General features: G+C 48.4%; 1 protein-coding gene and 1 long non-coding RNA gene across 6 annotated transcripts in view; one reads left to right on the forward strand and one right to left on the reverse strand.

The window, feature by feature from the left end:
* Positions 1–24,209, forward strand: part of LOC105487076 (collagen type XXVII alpha 1 chain) — a 159,037-nt gene extending 134,828 nt beyond the window's left edge. For all 4 annotated transcript variants that reach the window (XM_024794561.2, XM_011750373.3, XM_011750374.3 and 1 more), the window contains 17 exons: positions 235–288; positions 1,087–1,140; positions 1,251–1,358; positions 1,829–1,936; positions 3,087–3,194; positions 11,759–11,812; positions 12,313–12,375; positions 12,691–12,744; positions 12,885–12,920; positions 13,046–13,063; positions 13,283–13,318; positions 13,691–13,717; positions 16,160–16,225; positions 18,095–18,263; positions 19,284–19,393; positions 20,879–21,097; positions 22,215–24,209. In XM_024794561.2, coding sequence (XP_024650329.2) covers positions 235–288; positions 1,087–1,140; positions 1,251–1,358; positions 1,829–1,936; positions 3,087–3,194; positions 11,759–11,812; positions 12,313–12,375; positions 12,691–12,744; positions 12,885–12,920; positions 13,046–13,063; positions 13,283–13,318; positions 13,691–13,717; positions 16,160–16,225; positions 18,095–18,263; positions 19,284–19,393; positions 20,879–21,097; positions 22,215–22,361 — 1,431 coding nt within the window. In that variant the 3' untranslated portion in view covers positions 22,362–24,209. The remainder of the gene's footprint in view (positions 1–234; positions 289–1,086; positions 1,141–1,250; positions 1,359–1,828; positions 1,937–3,086; positions 3,195–11,758; positions 11,813–12,312; positions 12,376–12,690; positions 12,745–12,884; positions 12,921–13,045; positions 13,064–13,282; positions 13,319–13,690; positions 13,718–16,159; positions 16,226–18,094; positions 18,264–19,283; positions 19,394–20,878; positions 21,098–22,214) is intronic.
* LOC105487075 (uncharacterized) lies at positions 2,277–18,099 on the reverse strand. Of its 2 annotated transcripts, none has more exons than XR_011612797.1 (3): positions 17,735–18,099; positions 3,442–3,535; positions 2,277–2,735 (listed from the first exon to the last, which is right to left on the reverse strand). It is a non-coding gene; the product is annotated as an uncharacterized lncRNA (long non-coding RNA). The 2 variants fall into 2 exon arrangements; XR_011612796.1 differs by having other exon boundaries at positions 3,353–3,535.
* Positions 24,210–25,661: the final 1,452 nt, after the last annotated feature.

Genomic DNA, 25,661 nt, shown 5'->3' on the forward strand with positions numbered 1-25,661 from the left:
GGGGGGGGCGGCCAGTGGGAATGAAAGAACTGGACCCTTTAAAGCTTAAAGGGACCCTCCCTGCAGGAGGGTCTGGGGCAGCCATTTCTGTTTCTCCTGCCCTGACCCTGGGGATACCCCCAGAACCTGCACCCCCAAACCCCTCCCCACCCCTCCCCCTCCAGGCGGAGACTGGCCACCCTCCCCGGGAGAGAATCCTGGGGCTGCCTTGCGTCATCTCACCTTGGTTTGCAGGGGCATCCGGGACCCCGGGGGCGGCCGGGACCCAAAGGATCTAAAGGCGCAGAGGTAAGAGGACCGGGGGTTCAGCGGGGAGACTGAGTCCTGGGAAGAGGGAAGCCTGACCCACAGTCACACAGCAAACCAAATGCAGGCTGCAGAGGCTGCGAGGCAGGGCAGGGCAGGGGGGGCATCCCACCAGGAGCCCGGCACGCTGCTTCTGGCTATGACCCCATCTCCCTTCAAATAGCCTGAGGGAGGAGGGACGATTAGCCCCATTTCACCGGGGCTCCAGAAGGGGAGCCACCTGCCTGAGGCCAACCAGAGTGACTTGAACCCAGGGCAGTCAAGAGCCAAAGCTGGCCTCTCTCTCCCCCACACCACACTGTAGAGAGAAAACTGGGAGAAGTCAATTGAGGGGGTCTGGAGGAAGAGGAGGCAGAGACAGGGTGCTTGAGGAGGAGCCACTTCCTGCCTCTACCCTAGGGCCCCTGCCTTCCCCCAGACCCCAGGCTGGGCCAGTGCCCTCTTAATGCTGTTTCCCTCCCCCGGGTGCACCCCTCACCTGCACGCCTCAGTGATACCCAGTCTCTAAAGGATCCGGTGGAGCCATGGCCTCTGGCTCCTCCCAGGAAATTGCCAGTGCCAATGAGGGGACACCAGGGCCCAGAGCAGGCTCAGTGACAGCCCCCGGGAGGTTCCAAGGCCAGCCCTGGCCCCAGGCTTCCAGGCCAGAGTACTTGGGCACATCTTTGGCATCAGGTGTTCACCCAGAGGCCCACAATCCTCTCAGTCCCTCCTTCCAGAGCCCCTAGCATCCCACACCTCTACCAGGCAGCCTCCATCATGTGGCCCTTGATTTTTCAGGGACCAAAGGGAAAGCAAGGCAAGGCGGGGGCCCCAGGCCGGAGGGGGGTCCAGGTGAGTGACTACGGCTGCTATTTCCAGCCAGCCTCCCTGCCCGCCCCCACACCCACCCTCTCCCCCTTCCCCCACCAAATGCCCTCACCAGCTTTTTATGTACCCACCAGGGCCTGCAGGGGCTGCCAGGGCCCCGGGGCGTGGTGGGGAGACAGGGCCTCGAGGGCATCGCTGGAGCAGATGGGCTTCCTGGCAGGGACGGGCAAGTGGGACAGCAGGTGAGTGGGGCTTAGTGTTAACAGATGGTGGCTCCATTCAGGACCAGGTGTGGGGGAACTTCCCCAGGCCATGGGCCAGAGGAGCCCATTTAGAAACTTGGATGGGCAGAACCAACTATCCAGGAGTTTCCCTGGGGTGGGCAACCGTCTCATCCCCTGGCACCTGGGAGTGTGGACCCTCTGACTGTCTCTCCTGGATGTCAGCACCCAGAAAGACCGTCCTTTCCTCCCCTGCCTGGTGGATAGGGTTCCTATTCCGCTCCTTCCTCACTCAGAATCCCGCCCTTCCCCACTCACAATCCTCAGCTCCTCCTGGTCCAGCCACGTCACACACAGGCCGTCTGACCTCCATCCTGGAGTGTCACCCCTTCCTCCAGCTACACCCAGGGTTCACCCAGGCGTTGAGCCATCTGCTTCCTTGGCTATTTCATGAAACACAAGAGACCCTCCTCTGCCTGCTTTCTTAACAGGGGGAGCAGGGAGACGATGGGGACCCTGGCCCCATGGGCCCTGCTGGGAAGAGAGGAAATCCAGGTGTGGCCGGCTTACCTGGAGCACAGGGACCCCCAGGATTCAAGGTCAGATACCTCTTAATCCACTTACCCACCCTCTGCCCTTCCTGCCTTGATGCAGACTCTAGTGGTTCCGACCCTTTGGGCACCCATGTCCCAGGGCCTGTGTGAAAATGGAGTCCATATTGTTGACCTTTCTCGGGGGTCCTGCCCCAAGCTTGAACTAGACTGATAGTTCATTGGGGTAACTATAAATACCGCCCGTACCAGTATGGTTTTTGAGTTGTCCACGGGCGCCCTCTCGTGGACATTTGTGGAACAACAGATGTTGCTTGCAGCCGGGATCCCCAAGGCATCCTTAGAAAGCTTCCCAGTGCAGCGTGGGAGGAGGGGGCCGCCATGAATCCGTTAGAGCCAAGGGCTGGACTCTGAAGGGGAGATGTAGATGAATGACTCAGATGTGGTTTTTGCCCTTCCTGGGCTCGAGGTTTAATTGAGGAAAGATTGGAACCCTCTGAGACATAGGAGGCAGAGGGAGCGATGGCCTTGACCCAGAGAAGATTTGAATGAGAATAGAAGGGGAAAAGGTGGCTACGTAGTGGCTCACGCCTGTAATCCCAACACTTTGGAGGCTGAGGCGGGCGGATCACTTGAGATCAGGAGTTCGAGACCAGCCCGGCCAACATGGGGAAACCCCGTCTCTACTAAAAATACAAAAATTAGCCGGGGCTGGTGGCAGGTGCCTGTAGTCCCATCTACTCAGGAGGGTGAGGCAGGAGAACCACTTGAACTGGGGAGGCGGAGGTTGCAGTGAGTTGAAATCCCACCACTGCACTTCGGGTTGGGCGGCAGAGCGAGACTCTGTCTGAAAAAATAAAAATAAATAAATAAATGGGGAGGAGGCATTCTAGGGGTGTGAGCTGAGGTTTGGAGGAGGGAACTGCATGCTGTTGGGGAAAAGCAATAAGGAGGAGAGGAATTGCAGGAGAGGAGCTGGGAAGGCAGGGCCCAGAATGCGAGGGGAAAGGCAGAGACCTTCCTCTTTGGGAGGTGAAAGTCTTGTCACCCCCACTCCACCAGGCCTCCATTTGTTGCCCCAGCATTCTGCAATCTCGGGTACCCTGTGGAATCACTGTTCTGGCTGCCCTAGGCCCCCTCCACCTCCTCCTCCCTTAGAACCCCTTCCCACTTTGGTGATTTTTTGTGTTTCTTTAAGGGTGAGAGTGGGTTACCCGGACAGCTGGGTCCCCCTGGCAAACGAGGGACGGAGGGCAGAACGGGGCTCCCTGGAAACCAGGGGGAGCCTGGGTCCAAAGGCCAGCCGGTGAGTGAACCCCAAAGAATACACATGCCCACACAAGCATGCACACACTCACATCCACCTACATGTACAAACACATGCACACTCACACACACTAACACACTGACTCAGATGCCACCTCCTTGCTCTGTGACAGGGGATGAAATCTGAGTACCAGGTACCATTCTGCCACCCCTCAACCAGGTGGTGGGGGAGGCTGAGGAAAGAGATCTGAGTGGTCCCTTCAGAATGAGGAGAGGGTGATCACAACCAGAAGGTGGGCTCTGCTGACTCTCAGTCCAGTGCTCATTCTGTGCCTCGCTGCCTTCATCCCCGTCCCAGAGGCTACATTCAGCTCACCCCGCCTAGAAAAAGAAGGAAGAATGAACAGAGAATAAACAGGGCAAATAGAAAACACATAGCAAGCCATTTCAATACCCCAGTTAAAGCTGAGATTGTCAGAGTGGATGAAAAAGCAAGACCCAACTACATCTACTGCTACAAGAAATCCACTTCAAATATAAAGATACAAGTAGGTTAAAGATAGATATAGAAAAAGACATACTGTGCTAACATTCATCCCAAACAGCTGGAGTAGCTATTTTGATATCAGATGAAACGGACTTCAGAGCAAAGACTACTAACAGTCATAAAGAGTGTATTTTCATAATGACAAAGAAGCCAACTTGTCAAAATTGCGTAAGAATCATAAATGTTTATGCATCTAACAATAGATCTTCAAAATAGTCAGGCAAAGACTGATAAAGCTACGAGGAGAAATAGACAAAATCACAATTATACCCAAGGATTTCAATATATTTCTCTCCTAATGGGTAGAACAGAAGCAAATAGAAGATCAGTAAGGATGTCTTGAACTGTATTATCAACCAACGTGACCTAATTGACATTTATAGAACACCACATCCAATATCAGCAAGATACACATTCGTTGTAAGTTCATTCAGAACATTTACCAAGACAGACACTATTTTGAACCTTAAAATCAATCAATAAATTTTATTAATAAAATATTTTAGTAATATAAACAATATAAATATTAAGTAATTTACTTAATAGTATAAATAAATATTTTATCAATACATTCTTTAAAAATTTAAAAGGATTCAAATCACACAAAGAATGTTCTCTTACCATAATGAAATTAAATTATAAATCAGTAACAGAGAGATCTGAAAAATCTCCAAATATTTGGAAACTAAGTAACAAATGTCTAAATGACCCATGGGTCAAAGAAGAAATCAAAAGGGAAGTTAGTATTTTGAATTGAATGAAAATAAAAAAAGGGCATGTAAAAATTGGCGAAATGCTGTTGATATATAGGGAGATCTTTATAGTAATAACTTCTGTGTTAGAAAAGAACAAAGGTCTCAAATAAATGGTCTCAGATTCCATCTTAAGAAACTGAGGGTTGGGGCTGGAGAAGGCAAATTTAAAACAAAGTAATGAGAAGGAAGAAAATAAAGAAGATCAAAAATAAACCCCAAAAAAAAAAAAAAGGAAAATCAAAAGTTAGCTTTTTGAGATCTGTAAAACTGATAAACCTCTTGCCAGACTTATCAGGAAACTAAAAAAAAAAAAGAGAGAGAGAGAGAGAGAATACAGAAGTTACTAATACCAGATCAGGGATAGGGGAGCAGTGTCACTACAGATATGACAGAAATTTAAAGGATAATAAGGGAATATTATAAACAACTTTACGCCAATAAATTTAAAGACTTGGATGAAATGGGCCCGGTGCAGTCGCTCATGCCTGTAATCCCAGCACTTTGGGAGGCCAAGGTGGGCGGATCATGAGGTCAAAAGATCGAGACCATCCTGGCCAACATGGTGAAACCCCGTCTCTATTAAAAATATAAAAATTAGCTGGGCGTGGTGGCAGGTGCGTGTACTCCCAGCTACTTGGGAGGCTAAGGCAGGAGAATCACTTGAACCCTGGAGGCAGAGCTTACAGTGAGCTGAGATCACGCCATTGCACTCCAGCCTGGGCAACAGAGCAAGACCCCGTCTCAAAAAAAAAAAAAAAAAAAAAGACTTAGATGGAATGGACAAATTCCTTGAAAGACAAAACTACTGGCCAGGTGCAGTGGCTCAAGCCTGTAATCCCAGCACTTTGGGAGGCCAAGGTGGGCGGATCACAAGGTCAGGAGATCGAGACCATCCTGGCTAACACAGTGAAACCCCATCTCTACTAAAAATACAAAAAACTAGCCGGGCGAGGTGGCGGGCGCCTGTAGTCCCAGCTACTCAGGAGGAGGCTGAGGCAGGAGAATGGCGTAAACCCTGGAGGCGGAGCTTGCAGTGAGCCGAGATCACGCCACTGCATTCCAGCCTGGGGGACAGAGCAAGACTCCGTCTCAAAAAAAAAAAAAAAAAAGAAAGACAAAACTACCAAAGGTCACTCAAGAAGAGACTGATAACCTAAATTGCCTTATATCTATTAAAGAAATCGAATTTGTGGTTAGAGCTTCCCACAAAGAAAACTCTGGGCCCAGATGCCTTCACTGGTAGATGCTACTAAACATTTACAAAAGAAATAATAACGGCCGGGTGTGGTGGCTCACACCTGTAATCCCAGCACTTTGGGAGGCTGAGGTGGGCGGATCACGAGGTCAGCAGTTCGAGACCAGCCTGACCAATATGGTGAAACCCTGTCTCTACTAACAATATGAAAAAAAAAAAAAATTAGCTGGGTGTGGTGGTGCACACCTGTAATCCCAGTACTCAGGAGGCTGAGGCAGGAGAATCACTTGAACCTGGGAGATAGAGGTTGTAGTGAGCCAAGATCGCTCCATTGCACTCCAGCCTGGGCGACAGGGAGAGACTCCATCTCAAAAAAAGAAAGAAAAAAAATAATAATACCAATTCTACATAACTATTCCAGAACATTGAAGAGGAGAAAAATAATTCCCAACTCTTTCCTTGAGGCTGATGTCAAAGCCAGACAAAGATATTACAAGAAAAGGAAACAATAGACCAATATGCCTCATACATATAGCTACCAGAGTTCTCAATAAAATTTTAGTTAGACGAACCTAAGAATATATAAAGATAATACATCAAGACCAAGTGGGGTTTATCTTAGAAACACAAGGATAGTATAACATTTGAAAATAAATCAATATAATTCACTATATTAACAAACTCAAAAAGAAATCCCATTTGATCATCTCAGTAGTTGCAGGAAATGCATTTGACAAAAATTTAACTCCACTTCTGATAAAAACTCTCAATAGACTAGGTATAGAAGTTCCTCAACTTGATAAAGGACATCCATGAAAAACCTAGTCAACATCATACTTGATAGTGATTGACTGAATGCTTTTTTCCAAGGAGCAGAGCAGAAACAAGTCAAGGATATCTGTCCTTACCACTTCTTTTCAACATTGTACTGGCAATTCTTGCCAGGGCAATAAGGCAAGAAAAACAAATAAGAGGCATTCATATCAAAAAGGAAGAATTAAAACGTTTCATTTGTAGAAGAAATGATTGTCTACGTAGAATAACCATTGGTATCTACAATAAAGCTACTAGAATAAGTGAATTTAACAAAATCACAGGACACCTGATCAATATGCACAAATGAATTGTGATTGTATAAACTAAGCAATATGCATAAAGGAATTGCATTTCTGTACACTAATCAATGTGCACAAATGAATTGCATTTCTGTACACTAGCAACAAATGATAAGAAATGGAAATCTAAAAAGCAATACTATTTTTAATAGCATAAAAACATGAAATACTTAGAGATACATCTGACAACTATATATGTACACTGAGAACTATAGAACACTGGCAAGAGAAATTGAGGAAGACTTAAATAAATGGAGATATATACTGTGGGCATATGTCAAAAGACTCAATATTAAGATATCACATTTATTCAAATTGGTGTATAGATTCAACACAATTCCAATCTAAAACTTACCAGGTTTTCATGTAGAAAATGACAAGCTGATCCTAATATACATATGAAATATAAAGGACCTAGAATAACTGAAACAACATTGAAAAAGAAGAGCAAAGTTGGCGGACTAATGGCACTTGATTTCAAGACTTATTACAAATCTGCAGCCATCACGAAACTGTGGTATTGCCATAAATGAACTAATAGATCAAAGGAACAGAATAAAAGGCCCAGACATATACCATACATATATGAACAACTGTTTTGTTTTGTTTTGTTTTTTGAGATGGAGTTTCACTCTTGTTGCCCAAGCTAGAGTGCAATGGCACGATCTTGGCTCACTGCAACCTTCGCCTCTGGGTTCAAGCGATTCTCCTGCTTCAGCCTCCCAAGTAGCTGGGATTACAGGCATGCACCACCACACCCAGCTAATTTTGTATTTTTAGTAGAAACAGAGTTTCTCTATGTTAGTCAGGCTGGTCTCGAATTTCCGACCTCAGGTAGTCCACCCACCTCAGCCTCCCAAATTGCTGGGATTACAGGCATCAGCCACCACGCCCAGCCTGGACAACTGATTTTTAACAAAAGCGCAAAGATGATTCAGCAAGTACAAAATAGTCTTTCCTAACAAATGGTGCCAGACAAGTGATGCCTCATAACATGTACAAAAATTAACTCAACCTGGATCATACATCTAAATGTAAAACTGAAAATTAAAACACTTCTAGAACATAGAAGGACATCTTCAAGAACTTGATAAAACAAAGATTTCTTAGATATGATACCAAAAACATGACCCATAAAAGAAAATGTGATAAATCAGACTTCAACAACATTTAAAACTTTTTCTCTTCAAAGGACACTATTAAAAGAATGAAAAGACAAGTCACATACTGGGAGAAAATATTTCTGAATCATATATCTGATTAAGGATTTGTATCCAGAACCTATAAAGAACTCTCAAAACTCAATAATAAAAATAAGCAGCCCAATTTTTAAAAACGGGCAGAAGATTTGAATAGACACTTCAAAAAAAGTATACTGATAGCAAATAAGCACATGAGAAAAAGACTAATATCATTAGTCATTAGACAAATGCTCATTCAAACCGCAGTAAGATGCTACAGCACACCTGTTAGAATAGTGAAGAGTTTTAGAAGACTAACCATATCAAGTGTTGGCAAAGACATGGAGCAACTGAAACTTTCACACTCTGATAATGGGAATTTAAAGTGGTACAATCACTATGGAATCAGTTGGGCCGATTCTTTGAAAGTTAAGCATATCCTTACTGTGTAATCCAATCATTCCACTCATATATATTTACCCTACATAAATAAGGACATTCGGCCACACAAAGAGTATACTTGAAGGGGCTTAGCAGCGTTATTTATAATAGCCCCAAATTGGAAAAAACCTCAAATGTGTATCAGCAGGTGACTAGATAAAGTGTGGTATATTTATACAATGAAATACAATTCATCAGTAAATGGATCAACTATTAATATATGCAACAACATAGATGATTCTCAGAATAATTAGGCTGAGTGAAAGACCTCAGATAAAAAATAGTATAGACTGTGTGGTTTCATTTATATAAAATTATAGAAAATGCAAACTAATCTGCCTGGAAAGAAAATAGATCAGTGGTTCTTGGAGATGGGAGGGTAGGCAGGAAAGAAAGATTATAAAAGGGTGTGAGGAAACTTTGGGGCTATGGGATGTTATTGTCTTGGCTGTGACAATTATAAGTGTGTATACAGAATGTCAAAACAAATCAGATTATACAATTTAAATAGTACAGTTATCATCTTCAGTTTCACTTTAGTAAGACTGTTTTTAAAATTACCCCTTCTTTGCACCTGATGGGTGTATAGGAGACAGCCATCAGAGTTCAAAAATGAACAGTTAGGACATCTCACAACTGGTTCTGTGAAACCGGTATTATCCTGATACCCCAACGAGAAAAAGGTGTCACAAGAAAGAAATCAACAGACAAATATGCCTTATGAATACAGATACAAAAATCTTTAATAAAATACGAAGAAAGCCAAATTCAGCAATATGCCTAAAGGATTCTACACCATGACAAAGTGAGATTTATCCTAGAAATGCAAAGCTGGTTCAACTGTTGGAAATCAATGTAATACACTATTAATAAAATAAAGGACAAACATTATACAGTCATCTCAATAGATGCAGAAAAAGCATTTGACAAAATCCAACACCCTTTCGTGATTAAAAAAACACAACAATCTAGGAACAGGAGGGAGCATCCTTAACCTGATGAGGAATATCTATGAAAATCCCACAGGTATCATCATATTTAATGGTAGAGGACTGAACACTTCCCCCAAGATCAGGAACAAGCCAAGGATGTCCACTGTTACCACTTCTATTCAACAGTGTACTGAACAAAATGATTAGAACTAATAAACCAAAGTTTGCAGGATATAAGATCAATACACAAAAAATGTTGTTTACATATATAACATGCAAACATCAATTATATTTCTATACACTAGCAATGAACAATTCAAAAATGAAATTAATAAAACATTTCCATTTATAATGGCATCAAAGAGAATGAAATAGGAATAAATCTAACAAAAGAAGTGAAAGAAGCTGGGCATGGTGGCATGTGCCTATAGTCCCAGCTACTCAGGAGGCTGAGATGGGAGGATCTCTTGAGCCCAGGAGTTCAAGTCCAGCCTGGGCAACAGTTCAAGACCCCATCTTAAAAAAAAAAAAGTGCAAGGCATGTTCACTGAAAAATTCAAAATGTTGATGAAATAAAAGAAAACCCAAATAAATGCAAAGACATCCCATATTCATAGATCAGAAGACTTAGTATGGTTAAGATGGCTGTACTTACCACAAACGGAGCTACAGATTAAATGTAATCCCTATCAAAATCCAAGCTGACTTTTTCACAAAATCTGACAAATTGATCCTAAAATTCATATGGAAATGCAAGTGGCCCAGAATACCCAAATGTTGATCTTTAAAGAAGATCAAAGTTGGACAACTCACACTTCCCAATTTCAAAACTTATTACCAAAGTATAGTAATCAAGACAGGAATAAAACCTCACATTTATGTCCCTTGTTTTTAACAAGAGTGCTAGGGCAATTGAATGGGAAAAGAATTTTTTTTTCAGTAAACAGTGCTGAGACGATCACACAGTCACATACCACATACCAAAGAAGTAAGTTGGACCTCTGCTTCACACCACAGGCAAAAATTAACTAAAAATGAATTACAGACCAATGTAAAGGCTAAAACTGTACAACTATTAGAAAACATAAAAACACATTTTTATAAACTTGTGTTAGTTTCTTAGCTATGACACCAAAAGCACAAGCAACAAAAGCAAAGTACATAGATTGGATTTCATCAAAATCAAAAACCTTTGTGCTTCAAAAGGCACCATCAAGAATGTGAAAAAACTCACAGTAGGGGAGAAAGTATTTACAAATCATATATCTGATAAGGAACATGTATCTCTAATATATAAAGAACCCTTAAACTCAAGAATAAAAAGACAATCCAAATTTAAAATGGACAAAGTATTCAAGTAGACATTTTTTTTCCAAAGGAGATACACAAATATCCAATAAGCATTTATAAGACAAATCAAAGCCACCAAGAGAAGCACCAATAGCTCAATTAAGCTATTATCTTTTAAAAATGAACAGGTAGAATTTAGATTAAATGGGACCCTCTTGAACCCTGACCCCTCAGCCTACCTCCTTCAGCACTGGGTCTTGACCTGCCTGGTCTCATTGCATCCTTCCAGCCCCTTTGGGAGGGAGTATCCTATTTTACAGATGAGGAAACTGAGGCTCAGGAAAGGGAGGTGACTTCTCCTGATCTTATAATACAAGGGCTAGGAGGTTCTAACTGATGGCTTTCTGCTCATGAGCTTGAAGGCCAAGTCCCAAGAATGTGCAAGAATGGCAGGCTCCTCTGTCCCCAGGGGGCCCCAGCCCTCCCTTCTTGGCTCAGGCCCCAGCATCCCCCCTTGCCAATGGCTCTCTTAACCCTTTGCAAGATTGGGAGCAGAGGTCAGGAGAGGAGGCCAAAGGTTCCTGAAGTTATTCACACTGGGTTTGAATCTAGCGCAGTCCACAACATGGTGTCTGTGTGACTTTCAGCAAGTTCCTGCCCTCTCTGAGCCTGTTTCCTCATCTGTGAACAGGGGATATGGTGTGTCCCTGGGTTGATGTGGGAGCATGGAAGTGTGGTGGTACAGGCAAAACATGCAGCACATAACAGGCCCTCAGCGAACTGGGTTATTTTTAGGGGATCCTTCCTTAACAGAGCTTTTCAGGGCCGTGGGAGGAGGCTGCGGGTCCTGTTATTCTGTCCCTTGAAGACCTGGGACAGGAGCTCCTGAGTGTGGCAGAGCCTCCCCTGTGGAACCCCTGAGCCGGGCTCTGCTTTCTCATCTGACGGATCACAGGCTCCCCTTGGAGCACAGGTGGACTGGCAGCTATTCTGTGGGCTGTTCACACTCACTTGATTGCCTCACAGAGGAGTCACCAATATCCCTGGAGAGGCTGGGAGGGAAAAGGCAGGCCCTGAGGCCCTGGGTGGCTGGCGGGACATGCTCGCCATGACCTCACTTGCTCCATCACTTCCTGTTCTCCCCGCAGGGCGACTCTGGTGAGATGGGCTTCCCAGGAATGGCAGGTCTCTTCGGACCTAAGGTACGGACTCCCAGTGCTCACTGTTCCTCTGGGGTCCTATCCATCCACCCCATTCATTCATTTATTCATTCAACAAGTATTTATGGAGCACTGAAAACATTGGCTGGGACACAGCCAGAGTCAGGCACGAACACCCTCATCCCCCAGTACTCCAGCAGATCTAGGTTCCAAGCCCAGTTACACGATTACCTGCTCTGTGCCTTGTGCAAGTCACTTAGTCTCTCTAAGCCTTGGTTTCCTCATCTGTAAAATGGGAGCAATGACAGTAGAAGACTTGCAAAAATAAAGACCAGAGGCATATGCCGCACAGCACCGAGCCAGCACACTGCTGGTACCTGCTGAATAATTGTAGGTGCTTCTTACTCCTTCTGGGGCCTCTCAGGTAAGGCCTCTCTTGACAGGGAGGGCAGAGGTTGGCAGACCCTAGGAGTGAGGGAGCTGTGGGGGCCCTTTACCCAGCGGCTGCCAAGTACAGACAGCCCTTTCTCCGCTTCCCACAGGGCCCCCCTGGAGACATCGGCTTCAAAGGCATCCAGGGTCCTCGGGGGCCACCCGGTTTGATGGTGAGTCCCCTTCCTGCTGTCGCAGCAGAGATGATTGTTCTAGGCCCAATCTTCATCCTCCTCGATTCTTGAGTCCTCTCTGCCCACAGGCTTGGTTCCCACCTTCACTCCTGCCATTCCCGCCAGCTTGGCCCCCATCCTTCCCTCCTTCCACTCTTGAAGCCCACCCCTGGGCATACAGGAGGGGCTCAGGAGATGCATGGCCTGGTCTCCCTTCCACTCCCTTGCGATGCTCGGGCCGCTCTCCACACGCTTCCCGGTGTCTGTTCCCCAGGCCCTGGAACAAGGACACATGAGCCTTTCTGTCTCCTTTAGGGAAAGGAAGGCATCATCGGGCCCCTCGGAATCCTAGGACCTTCGGGACTCCCGGTATGTGCAGGGGTTGGGCAGGAAGACTCCTGGCTCCGGATTGACTGTGTGACTCAGTGCCAGTCTGAGCTTCAGTTTCCCCATCTGGAAATGGGGCTTCCCCTCTGGGCCCTGTCTCACTGGGCCGTGGTTTGTTGCAGGGTCCGAAGGGTGACAAAGGCAGCCGTGGGGACTGGGTAAGTGGATGGGCTGGGGCTGAGGGGCGCAGCACTGCAGGGGTGGGGGAGGGGTGGGCTACCAGGGTGGGGCCATGGCTCAGCCAGGTTCCCTAACTCTCTCCCCTGCTTCTGTCTCCCTCCAGGGATTGCAAGGTCCGAGGGTGAGTGGGCTGGGCATGAGGGCTGTGGGGCAGGGCACGGGGCGGGCAGCCTGCGTTCTCCTCCCGGTGGCACATTCTCTCCCTCCGGACCTCCGTCATCCCGTCTGTGCCAGAGGAACCATTGTCCCAGGGGCCCAGGTCTGCTTGAGGAGGGACTGGGATGGGGAGAGATGAAGACCCTGTGGACCAGGGCTCACTCCTCTTCTCTTGTTCCCCCAGGGTCCTCCTGGCCCCAGAGGGCGGCCCGGCCCCCCGGTAGGTAACTGAGTGCTGGGTGCATCTTGGACTCCTGGGGTGTTTCTTTGAAGGAGACTCAAGGCTTCACCAGCAGACTAAGCCTTGACCCTGAACCTCACAGGGTTCACATGCTTCTTGTAGCCCAAAGACTCCTAGGAGAGTATAGGACATCCCCCAAACATTCACTTTTGCCTACGTGGGGTAACGCCTAGGGGCCAGGCCTCCAGAAAAGCATAGACCAGCCCAGTGGGGCCCACCAGGCCTCTGGAAGAGCAGAGGCCAGCTTGGCAGGTCCTGCATGCTTTGATGGCCTCCCTGGTCTCCTGACACACTTCCAGATTGCAGCACACTGTCCGCGTCATTTGACTGACCCACTGTCTTCTTTTGCAGGGTCCTCCAGGGGGTCCTATCCAATTGGTAAGTTGGAAACATTCTCTTTTGCCTACTTGGGGTAAGGCCTGAGGGGTTCGGGGGAAGAGGTCACTGGCCCTCTCTGGCCCTGGTGGCTAGAGCCCTAAGCTGGGTCTAGGGATGCCCAGGTCCTTTTGTCACTTCATAATGGAGACTTGGACTTGGAAGTAACAGAAAGAGCCCTGGGCCAGGAGGCAGGAAACCTAAGTTTTTGACATGCCCCTGACTGAATCTGGGAAGATGCTACAGCCACTGGGTTCATGGCCCTACCTGTGTACTCCGTACACGTAGGCTGATTGCAAGGGTGCGTACATCTCAGATTGTGAATCCAGAGAGAGTTGGGGCCAGGCATGGTGGCTCATGCCTGTAATCCCAGCACTTTGGGAGGCCGAGGCAAGCAGATCACCTGAGGTCAGGAGTTCGAGATCAGCCTGGCCAACATGGTGAAACCCCATCTCTACTAAAAATACATAATTAGTCAGGCATGGTGGGTGGCACCTGTAATCCCAGCTACAGGAGAGGCTGAAGCAGGAGAATCGCTTGAACCCAGGAGGAGGAGGAGGCTGTAGTGACTCAAGATCGAGCCACTGCACTCCAGCCTGGGCAACAGACCAAAACTCCATCTCAAAAAGAAACAAAAAACAAAAAAACAAAGAGAGTCGGGCCAGGGGGCGGATTGAGGCCCCTTCGTTCCTCCCTGGTGGCCACTGTGGCACTGTCTGAGAGCATGACACCTCCCAAGCCCTGTGACAAGTCCATCCACATTTCACTATTGCACGGTAGCTAGACGACTATTATCATCAAGCCCCGAGAGCGTCCCAGGGCATGGCCTCGAGGAAAGACTGAATGGGCCAGGAGCCCTTGAGCCATGTGTCACTCAGAAGCTCTGCTCTCCTCATGCCTGCTCTCACTGCCCCTCCCTCTGCACCGTCCTGAAAGACAGAGTGACAGCTCTGGCCTCTCCTCTGCAGCCTTCCCTTGTCCTTCTCATCAGTAAGAAAGGCAAGGAAAGGAAAGTGAAAAGATCCAGGAAAAAAAGAAAATTAGAGGATTTTGCATTTTTTTTTTTTTTTGAATAATCACTACTAATACTGATTGAGTGCTTGCTCAATGCCAGACACCATTAGAAGTGCTTTTTCTTTTTTGAGACGCAGTCTTGATGTGTCACCCAGGCGGGAGTGCAGTGGCATGAACTCGTCTCACTGCAACCTCCTCCTCCCAGGTTCAAGCAATTCTCCTGCCTCAACCTCTCCTGCAGCTGGGATTATAGGCGCGCACCACCACGCCCAGCTAATTTTGGTATTTTGGTAGAGACGGGGTTTCACCATGTTGGCCAGGCTGGTCTTGAACTCCTGACCTCAAGCCATCTGCCCACCTCGGCCTCCCAAAGTGCTGGGATTACAGGCATGAGCCACCGCGCCCGGGTTACAGGTGCTTTTCATGTATTCACTCATGTGTCCCTTTCAGCAGTTCTTGTGAGGGAGTTTTATTATCAGGTCCATTTTCAAGATGAAAGAACTGAGGAAGGGAGTTAAGTAGCTTTCCCCAGATTACGCAGTTAGTAAGTGTCAGGTCTGGGATGTGACCCTGAGGAGTAGCTCCAGAGTCCCCGGTTCTGGACCCCAGGCCTGGGCTTTTGCTGTTTTCATGGCAGGAACACAGCTATGTCTCTGCCAAGCCCAGTGGCAGGGCCAATTGGGGGTGCAAAGTTATATTAGACCATTAGAGTGCGAGCCAAAGGAGAAACATGGGGACTGGGGGCATAGAGAAAGGGGCCTCCCTCGTCTTAGCCTGGAGTCAGAAGCTTCGGGAGAGGCTTCCCATCACAACTGACATCTGTAGGATGAGTCTAGGGCAGGTTTTCTGAGACAGTGCAACTGACATTTGCATAATTCTTTGCTGTGAGTGACTGTCCTGGAGGATGTTTAGCAGAATTCCTGGCCTCTAACCATGAGATGCAAGTAGTACCCCCACCCCCAGCTTGAACAACCAAACTGTCTCCAGATATTGCCAAATATCCCCTGGGGGGGCATCATGGCCTCTCCTTGAGAAGCACTGGTAGAGGAGATAGCCAGATGGTGCATTGAAGGGAGGGAGAAGTCCTCCAGGCAATGAGAACAGCATGAGCAAAGGCCCCATGGCCAGATGGAGCATGGTATTTAGGAACTTAGAAGTACTATAGTGCGGCTGGTGCCAGAGCACGTATGAGGGAGAGGAAAGAGACATACATGGCTCAAGGCCACAGTGTTCAAACTGGGTCTTATAACCATGTTGAGGAGGGAATGGCAGGATCAGCTTTGACTATCTGCAAAGAGAGGAAAGACCAAGAAAAGAGGACATATGACTTGGCTAAGATCCTGCCAGGGAATGTGGCCCTGGGGCTCCCGCCTGATGGGTGTGGAGAACCCTGGGGGGCCACGATGCATACCCTGTCTTTTCCCTGCCCAGCAACAAGATGATCTTGGGGTAGCTTTCCAGACGTGGATGGACACCAGTGGAGCACTCAGACCAGAGGTATCTCCAGGGGCTCTCCCCACACGGGATCCCTTCCTGGGAGAAACACAAATAGATAATGGCCCCACGTGTGGTCAGTGCCCTCCACGTGGCCTGCATGGAGCATTTCAGAGTCCTGGTCTTGGTGGCATCTCACATCCACAAATGGGGGTTGGTACTGAGGCTCAGAGTGGGCAGTGAGTCCAAGGTCCCATGGCCAGTGCAGGCAGAGCAAGGCCAGAAAGAGGCCCTGAGCCCTTGAGCTTTCTCCGGAGGCCTCTCAGAGTCTCCGAGTTCTTGCTGGCTGGAGTCAGGCAGAGAAGCTTGCCCACAGCCCACAGCAGCTTCCCAGGGCTCACCCCCACGTTTCTTCAGGGGCAAGCAGCTCATGGTTAGCCCATGGGGCTCTGCTAAGACCCTGGCCTGTGGTCAGCTCAGCTCCAAGACTCCAGGCTGAGAAGGGACTCCTATGTCCTCTAGTCCAGCCTTGGTCTGGAGCCCCCTTTGCGGCCTTGCCTTCTCCACATGATGGGGAACTTGCCCCCAGCTCAGACCGCCTACGAACATTTCTGTTTATTCCTTGTGCTGGATGCTGAGACAGATGGATGGCCAGTCACAGCCTTGACTTTCAGAGGGCTCACAGTCTAGGGTGGAGGACAGCGTGGATGAGCCCCTTACCATCTATCTGGGGAGGTCCACTCTTTCCTGTGGAAAGAGGGGGACGCCCAGGATCCAGTGCGGCTGGAAAAGGGAAGCATTCCCTTCCATCTCTAGAGGCCAGTGATGCCGCACAGGAGAGCGCTGATCTGCAACATCCTTAACAAGATGAAGGAAAGTGGCTCCATTTATCAAGCATCTCCTACCCACTCTGCATTGGCGGTAGAATAGAGGCTTATTTCTCATGCACATAAAAGTTAATTGGCGTGTTGATGAGAGACCTCGGCTACCTGCCAGGGGCTCTGCCCTCTTCCTCTCCCACTCATGGCCCCCAAAGTCACTCCACACCAGGGGGAGGCACCACCAGGGAAAAAGAGTGTAGAGAATTGTGCAGGAGGGTCTCTGGGCCAGACCTCTATGGGGCTGGCATCACTCCACTTCCATCCCGTTGGCTAGAGTACAAATAAGGCTGGAGATGTCGTCTGTCCAGGCAGAAGAAATGGATTGGGTGAGCGGCTGCTGGTTTCTGACACACGTCCACACATGCGTGCACACACATGCACACACACACGTGACCTCTGCCACCCCCAGTGGAAGAAGGGTTTATTTAGCTCTGATTTGTAGCTCTGGAAGCTGAGGCTTAAGGGAGAATTCTGGCCAGGGTAACCCTGAATGGCCGGCTCTTTAGCATCCGTTGTCCACTCCTGCCCCCTAGTGGAGAACTGCTCCTTCTCTGAGCTGAAGTCCTCCCAGCGCTTGTGCCTGCTGGCCCCAGTCCCGTCTCCTGGTGCCTCACAGAGACCCTGGCTCCCACCCTAGGGGAGCCCAGTGGGGGCTGTGTGCCTCCCAAGTAAGCTCCCCCCAGCACCTCACCTTCCTCCACAGATAGAGATTGGGGGCCGCTTTGCAGATAGAGATTGGGGGCCGCTGCCGAGTGTTCCATGCACCCTCGCCTGCCTTATTCACAGGGCTCTGCCTGTCCCGTATCAGAGAACATGGTCTGACCCTGAGCTCTTTTCAAGCCTCTGAGCCATCGTGATAGCCCCTCCTCCTGCACTTTGTCCCTGGCCCATTTTCTTATCTGCAAAATAGAGAGAAGCCCAACCCCTGCTCTAGCCATGACCGTGGAACGGAGATATCTCCCAGGTCATGAGAAACTGGGGCTGTGGAGGCTTGGACCCCAGGCTGGACCAGGACCCTAAGGTCCCAGTGGCCACCCTCTCCTCATGACAGGGTTACAGCTATCCGGACCGGCTGGTGCTTGACCAGGGAGGAGAGATCTTTAAAACCTTACACTACCTCAGCAACCTCATCCAGAGCATTAAGACGCCCCTGGGCACCAAAGAGAACCCCGCCCGGGTCTGCAGGGACCTCATGGACTGTGAGCAGAAGATGGTGGATGGTGAGAAAGCTTCCTGCCGGGGGTGGGAGCACCTGGCGTCGGGGAGCTCGGGCAGGTGGAGTATTTGATTTCCGCCTCATTCTGGCTGAGTTTTTGTCCTCGGCGAGACAGACACACTGGCAGTCATTTATTCACTCAACAGTCACAGAGCCTCACAATATACCAAACTTTGTGCTTCCTGGGGTGGGAGGAATACAGAGGAGTGGTCCCACCCGTCCAGAGCCCTCAGATCCACATGCTGGGAATGACCATTTCAGTGCAAAGAGACAAGAGCTCTGGCAGAAAAAGCCCCTGAGGCTACAAGAGTCCTCACCCCCGGGGCCCATCCTGTCACAGGCTCCTGGGCGAGCCAGGATTTCCCCCTTTCTGAGCATGAGGACTCTCCTCTCTCATGTGTGAGCTGATGTGCTGTGAAGGACAAGCTGAGCCAGACAGACCTGAGTTCCAATGTCAGTCCTGCCTCACACTGGGTCTGTGAGCTGGGGTAAGCCATGGCCGCCCTTACCTCCTCTGTACAAGCGGCTGGGTCTAGATAGCCGGTTGTTCCACTCTTGAGCTGCAAAGCCTTTGGCTTCCTGAGAAGGCCAGTGGGGAGCCATATGTGAGCAGCAGCGCTGCCCGATGGGGTGGGAGCCCTGACTCCTACCCTCCCCTGGCCGGCCCTAGGAGGAGCCCTAGACCTGAAGAATCCATTCGACTAGATGATCCCCAGTCCCTTGTGCAAGTGGCCCAGCCTCTCTCAATGTCAGTTGTCTCCTCTGTAAAATGGATACCTCCCAGTAGCAACATAGGCAAGTACTTAGCCCTATGACCCCCTTCTTGGGGCTCTGCCAGCTCTGAGCTCTGCCCAGAAGGTTTCCTTCGATCTCTTGGTTGGAGGAATCCCTTTTCTGCCCACCCACGCTGACTTCATGCTCACCTGGGGCTCGGCAGGTCACAAGATGCAGGGTCCATCTGCAGAACCAAGGTCTGGGCTCATCCCCAGATACGTACATCACCTCCATCCCACACTGCCTGCAGGTACCTACTGGGTGGATCCAAACCTTGGCTGCTCATCCGACACCATTGAAGTCTCCTGCAACTTCACGCATGGTGGACAGACGTGTCTCAAACCCATCACGGCCTCCAAGGTACCCATCAGCTCTCGCACTGCCCCTCAGGCTGTCTCTCTCTATCCCCAGCCTGCCCTGGCCACAACCAACCCAGGTTCTGTTCCGAGCTGTGCCTGTCTTACTGCATGCCCTTGGGAAAGTTTTCTCTTCCTTCCGAGACTCAGTTTCCTTATCTATAAATTGGGAGTGAGTCAGACTAATCTGTGGTTTCCAAACCCTTTCGAGTCATATGATGCTGATGATTCTTTCTTCAAATAGAATCTTCTGCCTAATCTCTAAAGCAGAGCAGTTGGCCACGCTGGCCTGGCTTGGGGAACCATGAATCATCCGCGTGAAATAAAAGAGAAAACTAGCGTGATGTTCAGCTGAAGCATGTTGCATGAATTGTGTATGCAGATACTTAACTCATGTTCAGTGCCTGCATGCCACGTGCCTGTTTCTGGGCTGAGCATTTTAGGTGGTAGAGGGTCACTGAACAACACACCAAGGCAGGTGGCACGTGGGACCTGACAGCTCCCTCGCGCAGGGGTCCTCAGTGGATTGTGGGTCTGTAGTTCCACTAAGCCTTCTGAATTTGGGGGCAATTTATGCCACAATGAGAAGCTGCTCTGGCTTCAGGGGAAAGGAATCCTCCCATTTCATCAGCCACACCCCCTGGGAGATGCCTTGCGCTGACTGGGTTAGACTGGCAGTTTGAGAATCTCTAGGAGAGGCAGCCAGCCAGTTGCCAGGTCTTTGCTGGGTCCCTATCATGTGCCAGGCCCTCAGCCAGGACAGGGAAGTCAGACTCGAAACTGCCCGTTCGGCCAGAGCTCACTGTCCAGCAGGGACTTGGTGGCCTCCACAGGCTCTCTTCCCTGGTGACTCGAAGGTTTTGGGGTCACGCAGCAAACCTGCCTAGCAGAGGGGTGAGGCTGGAGTTGGCGCCTGGGTTGGCAGCATGAATGCCCGACTGGGTCACCTTCCCCATCAGAAACAATGGCAGTGAGAGGCCCTGGCTCTGTGTGGGAAAGCGCTGAAGCTGTAAATCCTGCCCTGTTGTTTGTTCTCAGGTCTGCCATTTCCGGCAGCACCCCACCCCACCTCACAGGGGTCTTGGGACTTAGGAAGGGTCTAGAAAGCACCTCTTATTTCCTCTGCACTCCATGAGCCTCTCAGTCTTGGGCAAAACCCTCTCCCTCGCTGAGCCCCTGGATCCTGGCTCAGCCCAAAGACCCCCGATACAGTAGGGGAGTGGATCAGATGACATCAAGACCTTTGAAGCTCTAGCTCTGGACTCAGGCAGGCCCTTCCCGCTTACACAGCCAAGAACCTGTGAGACCAGCTCACGCAGACCTTAGTTTCCCTGTCTATCAAGGGGGCACACGTCTGGGAGCATTTCAGGAAATGCTTGCCCGGAAGGGGCCTATCCCTGTTCCCTCGTTAGAGAAGCAGGGAACTCTTGGTGTGTGTGTTGCAGGGGGCAGGCAGTCTGAGCTGCTCACTGCCATTGCTTCTCTACAGGTCGAGTTTGCCATCAGCCGGGTCCAGATGAATTTCCTGCACCTGCTAAGCTCTGAGGTGACCCAGCATATCACCATCCACTGCCTTAACATGACTGTGTGGCAGGAGGGCACTGGGCAGACCCCAGCCAAGCAGGCCGTGCGCTTCCGGGCCTGGAACGGACAGATTTTTGAAGCTGGGGGTCAGTTCCGGCCCGAGGTGTCCATGGATGGCTGCAAGGTAACTCTCAGAGCCCCTCCTAGACCCCTCATGTGGGGACAACTGGAAAAACACCTGTTTGGAAAAATTTCTATTTTTTAGAAATTTTTCTATAATAGAGTGTTTCTATTATAAGATCATATCTAACATTTTATACTATAATACATTAATGTGATAGATATAATTTTATCTTTGTGTAATATAACAGTTTTCTAAAACCGTTTTTATTCACTTTCCTCTCTGGGAAGCTCTGAGGGGAGGTCTGGGCTGGTAAAAATTCTTCGGGCTGGTAGATGTTATGCTTACTTGCAAGGCTCTTTCAAAGAAGATATGTTTCTTCTCCCTGCTACCACCCTAGTCAGGCTAGTTTCTTCTCAATGTATGTTTTGGTCATTTTCAAATGCCCTGAACAGGGTGGGTTGTCAGGGGAAGGGAAGACAGAAAGTTGAGAGGAGACAAAAATCAGTTTTATAGGACTAAACAAAACTAATAATACTACACAGTGTTCATGAGGATGTGGGGAAACCAACAATCTTGCATGAAGCTATTGGAAAAAAATAAATTGGTAGAGGCTTTCTGGATAGCAGCTCTAATATATATCCAAAACCTTAGAAGGGTACTTATTTTGGGGGGAGCTAAGCTATGAAGACACAAAGGCATAAGAATGGTACAACAGAATTTGGGGACTTGGGGAAAAGGGTGGGAGAGGGGTGAGGGATAAAAGACTACACATTGGGTACCGTGTACACTAAAGACCTTATTCATGTAACCAAACACCACCTGTTCCCCAAAAACTTATTGAAGAAATAAATAAATATATATATATATATATATATATATATATATATATGATGTACTTGTTTTTTGGTCTAGCAATTTTAGAACAATCCTTCTGGAATTTGTTCTAGGGAAATAATTAAGAATGTGCACAAAGGTTTAGTTACAGTGATGTTCATGACAGCGTTACTTACAAGAATAAAAAAAGTGGAAGCAATCTAAATGTGCCATATAGGTAATTGCTACAGTGAAATATGGTATAGCCGTTAAAAATTGTGAGGAAAGATGGAAGGAAAAATGCTCATGATGTATGATGAGAACCACAATGGATGTACGTGTGCACTTTTCCTTCCGCTTTCAGGTCCAAGACGGCCGCTGGCATCAGACACTCTTCACCTTCCGGACCCAAGACCCCCAACAGCTGCCCATCGTCAGTGTGGACAACCTCCCTCCTGCCTCATCAGGGAAGCAGTACCGCCTGGAAGTTGGACCTGCGTGCTTCCTCTGACCTCTGACCTCTTGGCCCCTCTAGGCCTCATGGAGGAGGGAAGAGGAAGAGGCAAGGGGAGGGTACCGAGGGGCAGATAGCTCCAGGAGAGGCAGCTCCCCTGCCCAAGAGTCCTTGGGCAGACCCCAGCTGTTGTCTGCCCGGTAGAAGTGGGTGGGGGTAGGAGGGGATAGGGTATCCTTGGGAACAATGGATCCCAGCTTAGCCCCAAAGACCAACCAAAGAGCCAGCCAGAGCAAGCTGGACCTGCAACCTGCCTGAGCCCCATGGCCTCTCAGCTCTGCGGCCACCCCCTTCCCTCCCCAGCTTCCTGCCCAAAGAGCCCCACATTCAAGCCAACTTGAGGGAAGGGGGCATCTCGTCAGCTGGTCCCTGCTAGGGAGCTATTGATGTGCAATATTAGAAAGGAGACATGAAAAAAGGAGAAAAGGAAAGACAGAAGTATATATATATATTATTTAAACAAACAAAAAGAAGGTGCGTTACTATTTTTTTTCACCCGGGAAAGAGGTGAGAGGATGGGAAGGAGCAGCCAGGCGTGGGAAGCGGCGAGATCCTCGGGCTGGGGGTGCCCATGTTTGCTACCTCCCACTGTGAAATCGCTGGTGCTCGCAATCGTCTCTCATAGTGTATGTGTTTTTTTTAAGGAAAAAAAAAGAAACAACCCTATTTAAGATTCTGAAGGTGCTACCATTATTTTGCCACAGACTTTGGAGAAACTTTTGGATGTAGCGTATCATCCACATCTTTCTCTCTCCTCCAAATGACAAAGTTTGGGGAATTTTTCAATTTTCTTAGCATCGCCCTTGTGCTCATCAGGTAATCTGCTAAGGAGGAAAAAAGAAAAGAAAAAAGGAAAAAAAAAAAAAAAAAAGCAAAACAAAACAAAACAAAACCCTACCAGAAACCAGAAGTAGAGAGATTTCCCTTATAACTTATGGACTTTGAAATGTCTGTCCTTTTAAGGCAGCAGGGAGGCCTGGGTGTGAAGCATGTTGGCTTGGCCCTTCACGGTCCTGGAGGGAGGTGAGGCTGGCCTTGGAAAGCGTGCCCTGGAGAGGTCTTGGGTGAAGACTTGACCTTGAAGAAACCAATCACAAAAGCAGCGTTGGGTCAGGGCTAGCCTTGGAGGTGAAGCATCAACATGGAACCATCTCAGGAAGCCGCATCACCTCTTCCAAGGCCCTCACTTCCAGGAGCCTGTCCTTGCAAGATGCAATCATCGTTCCTGCTTTTTCATTGTCATTAAATTCTGTAGAAACCCATTGTCATTAGCTCCAAGTGTAAATTTGGGTCAAGGAGACAGAATAATAATGGGAATCTCAGAGTTCGACACCATAGTGACATTCAGCGTCCTCTGAATTGTGCTACATCAGCCAACAAGTCGGCGCTTGAATTGGATTTTGAGGTTATTTTAACCTAGGAATTGAGGTTATTTAACCATGGAATTATTTTTATAGAAGGGGAAAATGTATGTGAAAGGCTCTGTTTGTGTATTTCTCTCCTAAAGTTGTGTCTCTTTGGGAATTGGATTCGATCTTTATTATTTAATACCTCACTCTGGCCCGTCCCCTCTCCCGTCCCCCCTTCTGTATCCTCGCCCCCCCACCGCCCCAGCCTGGACGCGCTGCGTGGAAGTGCATGTTTGTAGCAGCTCGGGCCTCATCTCAGCGCTCGGATCCCTCCTGCCGCCAGAATCCACTGGCCTCTGTCTCATTCTTGGGTTTTCCTGCTGTCCTCGTTTACGTCTGTCCACATGTCAGTGTATTAAAACCCCAGTGGGTTCCGTTTCTCCTTTTCCCCTCTGGATTTTAAATAAATATTTAAAACTGAGGCAATGGAATGACATACCTGTGGTCCTGTGCTGCTTCTCAAAGCTCAGGGGGGAAGTTTCTGGCTGGGCTGGGACAGGGAGTGGGAGGAGATGCTCAGAGGATGCCCTCCTTATGCTGTAACCAATACCACAAACTTGGTGGCTTCAAACAACACAGAACAGTCTCTCTCGCAGTTCTGGAGGCCAGAAGTTCACACAAGCAAAGTGTTAGCAGGGCCATGCTCCCTCCAAAGTCTCAAGGGGAGGATCTTTCCTTGTCTCTTCCCGCTTCTGGTAGCCCCAGTCATTCCTTGGCTTTTAGCTGCAGTACTTCGGTCTGTGCCTCTGTGGTCACATGTGTTCTGATGTGTCTCTCTGCTCCATCTTCTCTTTATGAGGACCCCAGTCATACTGGATTAGAGCCCACCCTCATGATCCCACCTTAACTTACTTTCATCTGCAAAGGCCTTATCTCCAAATGAGGTCACATTCACTGGTGCAGGGGGCTGGGACTTCAACATATCTTTTGAGGGGACACAATCCAACTCCTGATACACAGGGAGGAGGTACATTGAGGTTAACATGAGCAATTTGTTTTTATTATGATTGTGGTTAATTACACGTAACGTAAAATTTGCCACTCCTGACGGTACATTCACAATGGTGTGCAATGTCACCATGATCTAATTTCGTGTTATTTTCATCACCCCTAAAGGAAACCTGTACCCATTTTAACAGTCACACCCTCCCCCAACCCCCGGAAACCACCAGCCTGCTTTCTGTGTCCACGGCTCTTCCTGCTCCAGACATTTTATATTACACTGGTGCCAAAGTCATTGCGGTTTTTTGTCATTACTTCTAAATGACAAAAACCGCAATGACTTTGGCACCAACCTAATACAAGTGGAATCATACAGTATGTGGCCTTTTGTGACCCCAGCCTCTTTCACTCAGCTTGATGTTTTCAAGATTCATCTGTGTCGTAACGTGTATCAGTACTTCATTCTTTTTATGGTTGAATATACTCCATTGTATGGATAAACCACATTTTGTTTACCTACTCATAAGCTGATGGACATTTGAGCCAAATTGGCGGACATTTGGGCTATTTCTACCTTTGCTATTGTGAATAATGCTTCAAAAGGAGTGATCCCTGCCTGTCATATTCTTGAGAGGTCACAATAGTACCTGCCACGGAAGAAGTCAGTGGGTGAGAGTCTGGGAGATGGGGTTGCCAGACTTAAAAAATAAAAATAGAGGATGCCCAGATGAATTTGAATTTCAGATAAACAATAGCTACTTTTTAGTACAAGTGTGCTCCATGCAATTTTGAGGATATGCTTATGCTAAAAATCTTTTTTATTTGTTGTTTATCTTAAATGTATACATATCTGAGTATCCTGGCCTGGTTCCCACCCTCCCATTTTACATAGAGGCAACCGAAGCCCAAGGAAGGGCCCGTGATCACAGGTGAGGCCAAGGCAAAG

This window comes from Macaca nemestrina, chromosome 14 (assembly GCF_043159975.1).
Source record: "Macaca nemestrina isolate mMacNem1 chromosome 14, mMacNem.hap1, whole genome shotgun sequence".
NCBI classification, from domain to species: Eukaryota; Metazoa; Chordata; class Mammalia; order Primates; family Cercopithecidae; genus Macaca; species Macaca nemestrina.